General features: G+C 45.4%; 1 protein-coding gene across 1 annotated transcript in view; it reads right to left on the reverse strand.

Annotated features, from left to right (window-relative positions):
- The window catches only part of Hebp1 (heme binding protein 1), a 28,920-nt gene extending 26,686 nt beyond the window's left edge, over nucleotides 1-2,234 (reverse strand). The window contains exon 1 of the mRNA XM_034511255.2: nucleotides 2,063-2,234. Coding sequence (XP_034367146.1) covers nucleotides 2,063-2,140 — 78 coding nt within the window. The 5' untranslated portion in view covers nucleotides 2,141-2,234. The remainder of the gene's footprint in view (nucleotides 1-2,062) is intronic.
- Between the last annotated feature and the right edge of the window lie 8,847 nt (nucleotides 2,235-11,081).

Below are 11,081 nucleotides of genomic sequence, written 5' to 3' on the forward strand. Positions count from 1 at the left end.
ACGCTTCCCAGGGTAAAGCAGATCATTTTCAGAGAGAGAGGATCCTCTAAAAATTGCAACAGCCCAACTCTTTGTAAAAAAACAGAGCTCACACTTTGAATATTTAATAAACTGTCAGAGGTAGTGTTAGTTCCCCTTTATAGTTGAAGAATCTGGGGCTAGGGTAGCTGAGATGTTAAGTAACTTACAATCCTCCTGTCTCCACTTTTGACTGCTGGGATTGCAGCCACACATGGCTTAATAAACACTTTTGAAGTTTTAATGAGTTAACTACACTAGAAGTCTTTCAGCAGATACCTAGCACTTTGGTGTGAGCTGCCTGACGTGGAAGCTGGGAATTGAACTCATGTCCTCCACAAGAGCAGCGCACACTCTTAACCACTGAGGCACCTCTCTAGCCCCACAGTGTGTATTTATTTGGTCATTGGCTGCAGGAACCTAAGCTCCATAAGGGGCATAACTCTGAGGTAGATTCACCTACTCTGTTGTTATAGTGCTCCAGCTTGGAACTCATACGTAGCCCAGTCTGGCCTCAAACTTGTGACAATCCTCCTGCCTCTGTGTCTTGAATTCTGGGATTGTAGACATGCGCCACCGTATCCAGTCTGGTTTTGTCCACTCTTAATCCTCGTTTTCGAGCCACATGGCCCACACATAGTTGGCATACAAAAAAGTGTTATTTGTTAGTAATTAATCTTTAATTGGGGAATTTCTCACAGAGAGCCTGGGTATCTGGAGTTCCTTAAAGATTTGGCAACACTAGTCCTGGGGAAGTTGAACTTTCGACATGCTTCCGTAGCCACCAGGCTGTATAATCTAACCAGCCAGCTTTGCTCCTTCTCGCTGTCTTTGAACGTGTGTCCCCATGTGATCAGGGCTTCAATTGCTTGTTCTGCGAACAACTGAGGAGCCTCTGAGAGCAGGACGGATGACTTAACAGACTTCTGGATGGCTGAGTCTAGACTAAAGTTGAGTTGTGGGCTTTTGTGTGAGGTTCACTGTAGTAGGTTCCAGGATGTGGCCCCAGGTAACTCGGGTCTTTATCCAGAATCATTATGATGAGAGACTGTCCTGAGATAAACTTTATGTCAGGCCGAGGGAGCAGATCAGTTGCAAAACACTTGGTTTGGTCCACATAAGGCTTTAGGTTTAATTCCCAATATCAATCAATCAATAATCAAATACTAGTTTAGGAGGAACAACACATGCCTTCAAGTTATACCTAAGTACCCAAACTCCTAATTTTTATGAAAGCAGACCCAACGCTCTGATGCACACTCCAGTGCTGATGCAAATTTGGTAGAGTAAGGTAGAACTCATTCCACGCATCTAGCACCTACAATTGTACAAATCAAAAGCAACTATACACTCTGAGCCTTTGCACACGCTCTTGACTGGGAACTCCCACACAAGCGGAGCTGCACAGCCCAAGACAGGCTGAAGGGCCCCTCACGGCTCCCTAGGAGATATGCCTGCTGCACACACCCTTTCTACGCCTTCTGTACTTGTCTATACTTGGGTTTTGTTGTTGTCTTTTTTTTTTTTTTTTTGCCTGCTAGGATTTTGGTCAGTTGTGTATGCAACCATGAGACTCTCACAAAATTGTTCAGAATGTAGCCAGGCGTGGTGGGTCATGCCTGTAATCCCAACCCTGGGAAGGCTGAGTTAGGAGGAATATTGCGACAGAATTCGAGGCTAATCTAAGTTACACAGACAGTGCCAGGCTGGCCTGGGGCAGAGTAGGTCTCAGTCCTAAGAGGGGACAAAAGTTCAGACGGTTTGGAACGCTTAAATGGACGGATGCATTCAACAGGCGGTGTCCCACTCGCCAAGATGGATCCTTTCTTTCCCCCTCCCCCCGTCAGGGGTCTGGCTGAGCCGGACCCGCGGCTCTCTCCCCTCCTTCCCAGAACAAGCGCCCCGCAGGACAGGGCGGCCCCAGCCGGAAAGCAGCTTCGGTCACAGTCCCACCCACAGCCCCGCGGCACCAGCTCCAGCCCCGGTCAGGGTGGGGACGGCCGCGCAGTCCTCCTTCAGGTCCTCTGCAGCCCTGCGGGCCTACCTTGCCCCCGGTGCTTAGAACCTGCCAAGGCCACGTCTCCACGCTCCCGAACAGTGAGTTCCTGATCATGCCCAACATGGTGACGCCGTGGGGTCTGGACGATCGAGCATACACTCAGTGGCGGTAAGGTCCACAGGGCGAGGGGCAGTGAGCGCGTGAGTAGACAGGCGACTGGGGCGGAGCTGCGGCGGTCTCCGCCCACTGGGCGACACCCGGGCGTGGGCTAGGCAGGATCCTAAGACTCCACCCACATGAGCCCAGTCTCCCGGGTGAGGCGCCGGTTCAAGCCTGTAGCATCTCACTTTGTAAATACTTTCTTAGTCACCCTCTTCCTGCCCCACGGCCTCGCTCAGTGGATTAAAAATGAAAACCCGTGTTATTTTGTGACAGGGTCCTGCTATGCAGCCTAGGCTGGTCTGAGGATCCCTCTGCTTCAGCTTCTGGAGTGCTGGCTTGCAAGTGATCACTGCCGTTCCTGGCTTCATCTTCTAAGGGGATGGAAAAACCACGCTTAACCAATTCCTTAGTGGTTTTTTTTTTCTTTTCTTTTCTTTTTTTTTTTTTTTTTTTAACTTTGTCTTTCTAGTTTGGAGGGCAGGGTCTCAGTATAGTCCAGGCTGGCCTGTAATTCACTATGTAAACAGGGTGGCTGGAAACTCATGCTCTTCCTGTCTGGGCTTCCTCCAGGCTGAGGATTACAGGTGTGCGTCACCATAACAAGCTGTACAATGAATTTAAAAATGTTTTTTCTTTAAATTGTGGTGTGTGTGTGTGAGGTAGCATAGTGCATATGCAAATGATATACAAATGATAGACACAAAATCTCACAGTGAAGCCTATTGTTTTATACGCCATGTGTCCTGGTCAACTTGACACAAGCTATTGTTGAGAAGAGGAACCTTCTCAAAGAGCACGCCTGCATCGGATTGCCTGTCAGCAAGTCTGTGGAGCAATTTCTTGATTAATGACTGAGGTGGGAGGGCCCATCCCACTGTGGATGGTGTCGTCCTTTGGCAGGTGGTCCTCAGTTGTTAAGAAAGAAGGCTGAGCAAGAAGACATGAGGAGCAAGCCACTAAACAGCACTTCTCCAGGGGGTCTGCTTCAGTTCCCACCTCCGGGTTCCTGCCTTAAGAGATGGAATGTGACCGTGTGTCTATTGTGTCCAAGTGTGCAGCACTGTAAGAAATCAATAAACCTTTACTTTCTGGAGCTGCTTTTGGTCATGGTGTTTTATCATAGTAATGGAAACCCTAACTAAGGTAGTAATAATAAAAATGACATATTATATTAATTATTATATATAATTATTAATGTATACCATTATATCAATATTTTATACATTATACATGTTATATGTTATGTATTTATTATTATTAACAACAATATAATGACAAAAGCAGAGGGAAAAAAAGAGGAATCAAAATAAACAGATTTTCCAAACCAATGAAAGCTCGTGGTTTATAACATCCCCCTGACTCCTCCAGAATGGACCTTCTTTTATTCCTTCATATCTGGCTCCTTTGAAAAGTCACTCAGCCCTGTGTCTCTATGACCAGTGGGGACAGGCGCCTCTTTGTTCTAATGTCCTGCCTGTATGGCATTTGTTTGTATACCTTGAACCTCAGGGCTGAAATGGCTTAGGCCGGCTGCTCCTTGAGCTTCGATCTGAGTTGTCCATTGTGTGCAGCTGCTGAGGCAGCCAAGTATGTGTGTCCCTGACAAAAGGAAGTGGCGCCTAAGCCAGGCGGAAGTCTCAACAACACTCACACCGATGCCCTCAAGTTTGGTGGGAAGAAATATTCACATTATTAACTGCATATAAAAGGGGGGCTTTCCCATAGTTTCATTACAGATTTCTTTATTGGTGTGACGACTATTTAATTATTTCATACTTCCCCCTTTGATTCTAAAATGCCGCGTCTATTAAGAGGTACTGTTCTTAATGTACCATCAAGAAAGAAACAAAATGTTACGTAGGAAAAACTATCGAATTTGATTGACTATTAGATGCAGCAACATACATTAAATTATAATTTAATTTTTAAGAGATTTGCCATGTTGCTTTGTTTCTTTTGTTTGTTCAACTAGAATCTCACCGTGTGGCCCAGGCTAGGCTCAAACTTAACATTTAACCTTCTGAGTGTTGGTATTACAGGGATATGTCACCATAACTGGCTTGTCATGTTGATTTTAAGAATATTGTTTCAAAGCTCAGGATGATAGCTTATGCCTGAAATTCTAGCACTCAGAAGACTGAAGCAGTAAATTTGCTGACTATTCGGGGTATATAGTGAGTTTCACATCAGTCTAAACTACGTAATGCAGCTCTGTCTCAAGAATTAACTAACTAACTAACTAACTAACTAGCTAGCTAACTGGCCTAGAGATGGTTTAGTAGTTGTTTTTGCCGAGAGCACCCACAGTCAAAGTTACACTCATCCGTAACTCTTGTCTTAGGAGATCCATCTTCCTTTTCTCTGCCAGGGGTACTGGGCACACACATAGATACACAAGGAAAACATTCATACATACACAAAAAACCCAAATAAATCCAAAAGGATAAGAAAATGAATAAAACTAAAAATATTTTTTTCTCCCCACAGTAATGACTTCTTTTTACAAACTAAACTGTTAATAATGGGATGGACGATTGGGAGCTGGGAAGAGCTCTCAGTGGTTAAGAGCTAATCTTGATTGACAGCTTCATGGGATTAAGACTAACCATGGAAATAAACCTCTGAGTAGTTCTCCAAGAGAGTTTATAGATTGGATAAACTGAGTAGGAAGAGCCACTCTAAACGGAAGTGGCACTATTCCTCAGGAGGGGGAGGGAAGAAGAAAGCTCTCTGAGCCAAAGCCTTCCTCTCTCTCTCTCTGCTTGTTAAGAGTGGACCCGATATGACCAATTGCTTCATGTCCCTGAAACAAACCTTTCCCTTTTTAACATGCTATCGTTAGGCATTTTGTGTCCATATCCAGAAAGTAAGTAGCATAGTAGAACTGAAACGAAGGTGCTGCTGGGCTGTAGCCTTGTTGCCAAGCTAAGCTTTGAGAGGGCAAAAAGCGAGACAAAGGAAGACTACCATTAATCAGAGAGATTGTTACAATGTGTCCTAGTCAGATGCTTAGAAATGTTACCCAGGGAGGTGTGGGAGAGTTTTACATGGTAAGAATTTAGAAAATGGTAGCCCGCAGTGATGGCTCCTGCAGCCAAGTTTCCCTCTGACCTTTTCCTGTCCTCTCGGTTCTCATACTTTTTCCTCTGATGCAAACCTTAGAAAGCACAAAGCCTTTCCCTAGTTTAGTCCTAGAAACTGGAACTCTGTCTCCCCAAGGCTAGCTACAAGGCCCAGAAAATGTCAGGTATTCCGTAAGAGTTTATCTTCATGGCTTCTAAATTCATGCTTATGCCCGTCAGTTAGTGCTATGCCCAGCCCTTCCCAGGAAAAGCTTTTTAGTGCAGTGGGCTGCCCTTGATGCGGAAACTTGTAATTGGCCAGTGTGCTCAAAGTGAAAGCAGAGGGCTCAGACTTAGGTGGGACAGTGTGGGGCTGTAACTCGGGGGTGGGCATGGGTTCTGTTGGGTTGAGTTGTGGGTCCCGCTTGTCTGCCGCCCCAGGTGGCTGGAACCATGGCTCAGGGGCCAGAAGGGTGGGAATTCGACTGAGTTCACTCCACCGGGTGCCTGGTGGACACGGAGCTCCACTCCAGGTGTGGGAATAGCCCAGTCTGAGGTCCCTCGGGGGCGGAGCTCTCGGGTGCAGGGATCAGCTGGTCTCAAGCCCTTGGGCTCCCAGGCACTGCTGAGAGGTTGTGGAAGGACCGAGATGTGGCGAGGGGGGAAAGATGAGCTCCAGCGGCACCCCACAGGGAAATGAGACTCTTGGTCGAGGCGACTCGCTTGGCTGGGTCATGGCTGGTCCGGCTAGCTTGCTTGAGTTGGTGGGCTGGAACACAGAGAAGTGCTCAGACGGAGATTAAACATGGATCCATCGTTAAAGACCTTCTCCACAGTTCCCCACACCAGGCCCCAAAGACTAGAGGTAGTCCATGATCTTAAAACATTTACTGTCATGGTGGAAAGTGGATGAAGCTGTACCCCGTGTTCTCAGGGCGGTCCTGAAGTTAAATACCTTTTGCAAGTAGGAGGGTCTGGGAAGGAATGTTTAATTGGCTACGCCCTCTGGCCTTTAGTTATCTTAGGAATATGGAGATCTCTTGAGACTCTGCAGCCTGTAGTCATGCCCTCTACCTCTGCTATGTGACTGAAGGCCACAAACCTTTCTTTGGGAGGGGCTGTGGATGGCTGATGCTAGATGAAAGGAACCAGGGCCCAGGAGCAAGGCTGAACATCTACTGTCCCTTTAGGGTCTCTGGGGTTCGAGGCCTACGCTTGACCAGGTACCTAGCTGCTTCTCACAGCCCACAACCCCACAGGACAGCTGTATCTCTCCCCATCCCCAAGGCTCAGGGAACATTGAGGAAGAGGATGAAGAATGAATGCTAAGTGCCGAGGATAGGAAATGTGTAGCAGTAAGATGTCCTCTGGCTGGACATGGGTGTTATTGCATTCAGCAACTCACTGCTCTGTGGTTATCTGCACAAGACCAGCCTAAGACTGGGTCCCCTCAGCCAGACATGCTGACACATGTCTTTAATCCCAGCACTCAGGAGGCAGAGTCAATTGGATCTCTATGAATTCGAGGCCAAGCTAGTCTACAGTGCCAGGACAGCCAAGATATACAAAGAACAGCCATGGCTACACAGAGAAAAATCCTGTCATGACCCAAATAATTGCTATAACCAAGAACCAAGAAAGGTCTGAACAGGCAGGTCCCTCTGGGGTTCCCCAATTCGCCTGCTTTATCAGCTCCCACCCCTTTGTTTGTCTGGCCACATATCTACAAGGGCTGATCCTGCTTTGTGTAATTTGTGCATTAAGTTGGATGGTGGTGTCTCTTGGGTCTTTGGGTCCTCCACCTGAAATCTCCTGTGTCATGTAAAACTATGACAAAATGATTTTGTGATGCTTTTTATCTTGTAAATCTGCCCTTTGCTGTGGGGATGTCAGCCATGATCGTTATGATGGGCAGGAGAGGGACCATCTGGAGCACATGAAGCAGCAGAACCAGCTCAGAACAGGAGGGAGGTGGAGTGAAGTAAGGGCTAGATTAGCAGGTCTGTGTCAAGCATGACAAGTCCGAATTCTAATGAAGTTGGACCTTTATGTTCAGATTCTACTAAAAAGTCACATGGGGGGAGCTGGGCTTGCTCTAATCCTAGCATTCAAGAGGCAGAGGCAGGAGGATTGTTTTAAGTTCTAGCTTAGCCAAAGCTGCAAATTGAGGACCCCTCACCCCAAGCCAGCCCAGGAATGCTGTCATATGTCTACATGCCTTTCTTTAATCCCAGAATTCAGGAGGCAGAGGTAAGCAGATCAATGTGAATCTGAGGCTAGAGTGGCTTATATTATGAGTTCTGAGCCAGAATTACCTAGTGAGATTCTGTCTCCAAACCAAACCAAACCAAACCAAACCAAACCAAACCAAACCAAACCAAACCAACCAAGCAAGCAAAGCAAAGCAAAACAGAACACCCTATCCTCAAACAAATGAAACCAAATGCTAAACCAACCTAGGCCCTGCAGTCAGAGGACAGTAGAGCTGAACTCAGCCTTATGCGGAAATAATATGAGCAAAGAAGGTTAAGTTACAGGGTTATGTTGATTAATCTTGATTTTAAAAAACTATTTATTTATTTATTTATTATTGTGTGTGGGGTGGGCTGTGTACGTATGTCACAGGGACATGTAGATGTCAGAGGACAACATTTTGGAGTCACTTCTAACCTTCCACTATTATGTGAGTAATAGGGATGGAATCCAGTTGCCTGGCCTGTGCCGTAAGCTCCTCTCCTGTTGACCCCTTTGCCAGTCCTATGTGATCTTTTATCCTTTATTCTTCCATTGAGAAATACCTCACCTCGAACCATGCTCCTGTCCTCCCCACCCCTCACCCTCAACCCCCTACATTTTAAAATGAGCTAGATTTGGTGGTACACATCTTTAATCCCTGCATTTGAGAGGCAAAGGCAGGTGGCTTTCTGTGAATTTGGGGCCAACCTCATGTACATAGCTTGTGCCAAGACTACATGCATGGTAGAACCCTGTCAACAAAGAAAGAAAGAAAGAAAGAAAGAAAGAAAGAAAGAAAGAAAGAAAGAAAGAAAGGAAGAAAGAAAGAAAGGAAGGAAGAAAGAAAGAAAGAAAGATTCCAAATATACTGAAGGATGTGTGTTGTGTGATATGTGATGTGTGTTATGTGTGCTGTGTGATGTATGATTGTGTTGTGTGTGATGTATGATGTGTGGTGTGTAATATGTTGTATGTGTGGTGTGTGCAGTGTGACTTTTCCTCAGGAAACACAAAGAAACATCCATTCAATCCAGATAGGGGACGGACTGAACAAAGGAAGGGTTCTAAGTCTAGCATGGAGAAACAATGAATTTATTGAGTTTTTTTTTTTTTTTTTGCAGGAGCACGTGTGACTGCAGAGCAGCTGTGTCCCTGAAACGCTTACCCTCAGCGTGGGAGATGACTCATAAAAGATGCATCACCAGAGAACTGCAGGGCGTCTCCCATCTCCCCTGCAGTCACCCACCATGTGCACCGGGGTCCTGAGTCCCTGCAGCTGAGGCTCAGAAAGGGGCAGTGATTGGAATCTCAGATGAGAGTCTGGTGATCCTACAAGGCAGGCAAGCATAGGGGATCTTAGCAAGCTGGAGAGCCACTGGGTGTGGGCTAGGCTCACACTCCTCTACAGTGCTCTTGGAAACCTAGGAGCCTGCACCTAGTGCATACACACATCACTCTGAATAATAGACTAGTTTATCTTCCCTTTAACAGCCAGAAAACTTAGATTCGAATAAATCATGCTCCACTTATCCACTAAGGTCAGGTAAGAAAGTAGGAAGGCCTGTCCAGCTAGAACTGGTTTTCTGTGCATGGACAGAAAGATCAAAGTTTGTCCTCAGAGTGAACCTTTAGGGAAAATACTTTATATATCATGCTTATGATTGTGTGTGCATATGGAACTTACTGTTAAGGGAAGGGACGTGCACAGAAGACGAAAATTTAGGGGAGGGTATCTGTGTAGCCCTGATTGTCCTGGAACTTACTTGTAGGGCAAGCTTGCCTTGAATTCAGAGATCCAGCTGCCTTGCCTGAGTGCTGTAATTAAAGGCGAGTATTATGACTGCCAGGCTAGAGGAGATAGTTATATAACTTAATTTATCAGTTAAAATGGCAGATCGGCCCGAGAGATGGATAGGTGGCTAAGAGCCTAGGCTGCTCTTGCAGAGGACTCAGGTTTAGCTCCCAGCACCCACATCAGGCATTCATAACTGCCTGTAAGCCAAGCTCCAAGGGATCCGATGTCCCTAGCCTCCTCTGCACATACATGTAACTAAAAATAAATCTTTGTGACTGCAGAGATGACTCAGTGGCTAAGAGTTTGTACTGCTCCTGTAGAGGACCCAACTTTGTTCCCCAGCATCTGCATCTGCATCATCTTCATCTACATCTTCACCTACATCTGCATCATCTTCATCTACATCTTCACCTACATCTGCATCATCTTCATCTACATCTTCACCTACATCTGCATCTGCATCATCTTCATCTACATCTTCACCTACATCTGCATCTACATCATCTTCATCTACATCTTCACCTACATCTGCATCTACATCATCTTCATCTACATCTTCACCTACATCTGCATCTGCATCATCTTCATCTACATCTTCACCTACATCTGCATCTGCATCATCTTCACCTACATCTACATCTACAGTAGTTTGCAATTGTCTGTAACTCCAGTTCTAGGGGTTCTGATGCCCTCTGGCCTCCATGGATTTCTGTATTCATAGGGTGCACATAAACTCACATAGGTACACAGTCATACACATACATGAAAAATAAATCTTAAGAAAATAAAATAGCAAACCATCCAAACTAGTCTCTAGTAACCAAACTTTTTTCTTTGGACTCCATAAAAGGAAACTTTATGCTTCCCAGAGTCCCCAACTGTCTTGACAGTGTGTCTGTCCTGTTTTATCATTGTATTTTAAATGTCTTGTTACTTTTACAACTTTGGGTGATTCTTTATTTCAACTCTTTGAGTAAGAACCCCCCCCCCCCAAAAAAAAAAAAAAAAAACCTGGACACCTGTCCCAGGTCTATTACTGAGCTATGTTTCCAACCTCACCTGGGGTTATCAAAAATGTTTTTCCATGGAGTCTCTCCATATGGTTTGAAAGTCTTAAAATATGGTAGCTTTAAGCCACGATCCTTCTTCATGGAGTGTAGTGTGTCTATTCACTCCAATAGGGCACTGATCTAGGACACACCTGACCGTCAGTAATATTTCCTCCCTCTTATGAAGAAATGTCAACTCTCCTAAATAACTTTAACTGTCAATTTGACAGAGCATATGGTCATTTGAGAAGGAATTCAGATTGGGGGGGATTCAGATCAAATTGGTCTGTGGGGGATTATCTAAATTGTTAATTGTTGGAGAGTACAGCCTACTGTGGGCAGCGCCATTCCCTAGGCAGGTAGCAGTGGGCTATATGAGAAAGTTAATCAAGCTTGAGCTTAGATGAAAGCCAGTGAGCTTCATTCCTCTGTGGTTTCTGCTCCAGGTTCTTGCTGACTTCTCTTGATGGATTGTGACCTGGATAAGTAAGTCAAGTATACCCTTTACTCCTCTTAGGTGCTTTCAGACAGAGTATTTAATAGCAACAACAATAGAAAACTAGATCAGTGCCCTATCTGGAGTGAATAGACACACTACACTCCATGAAGAGGGATCATGGCTTAAGGCCACCATATTTGAAGAAGTTCAAACCAAATGGAAAGACTCCATGGAAAAACTTTTTTGATAACCCCTGGTGAGGTTGGAAGCATAGCTCAGTAATAGAGCATTTGCCCAGTAGTGCAAGATTGTGGATCAAATC

This window comes from Arvicanthis niloticus, chromosome 9, assembly GCF_011762505.2.
Source record: "Arvicanthis niloticus isolate mArvNil1 chromosome 9, mArvNil1.pat.X, whole genome shotgun sequence".
In the NCBI taxonomy this organism is placed as follows: Eukaryota; Metazoa; Chordata; class Mammalia; order Rodentia; family Muridae; genus Arvicanthis; species Arvicanthis niloticus.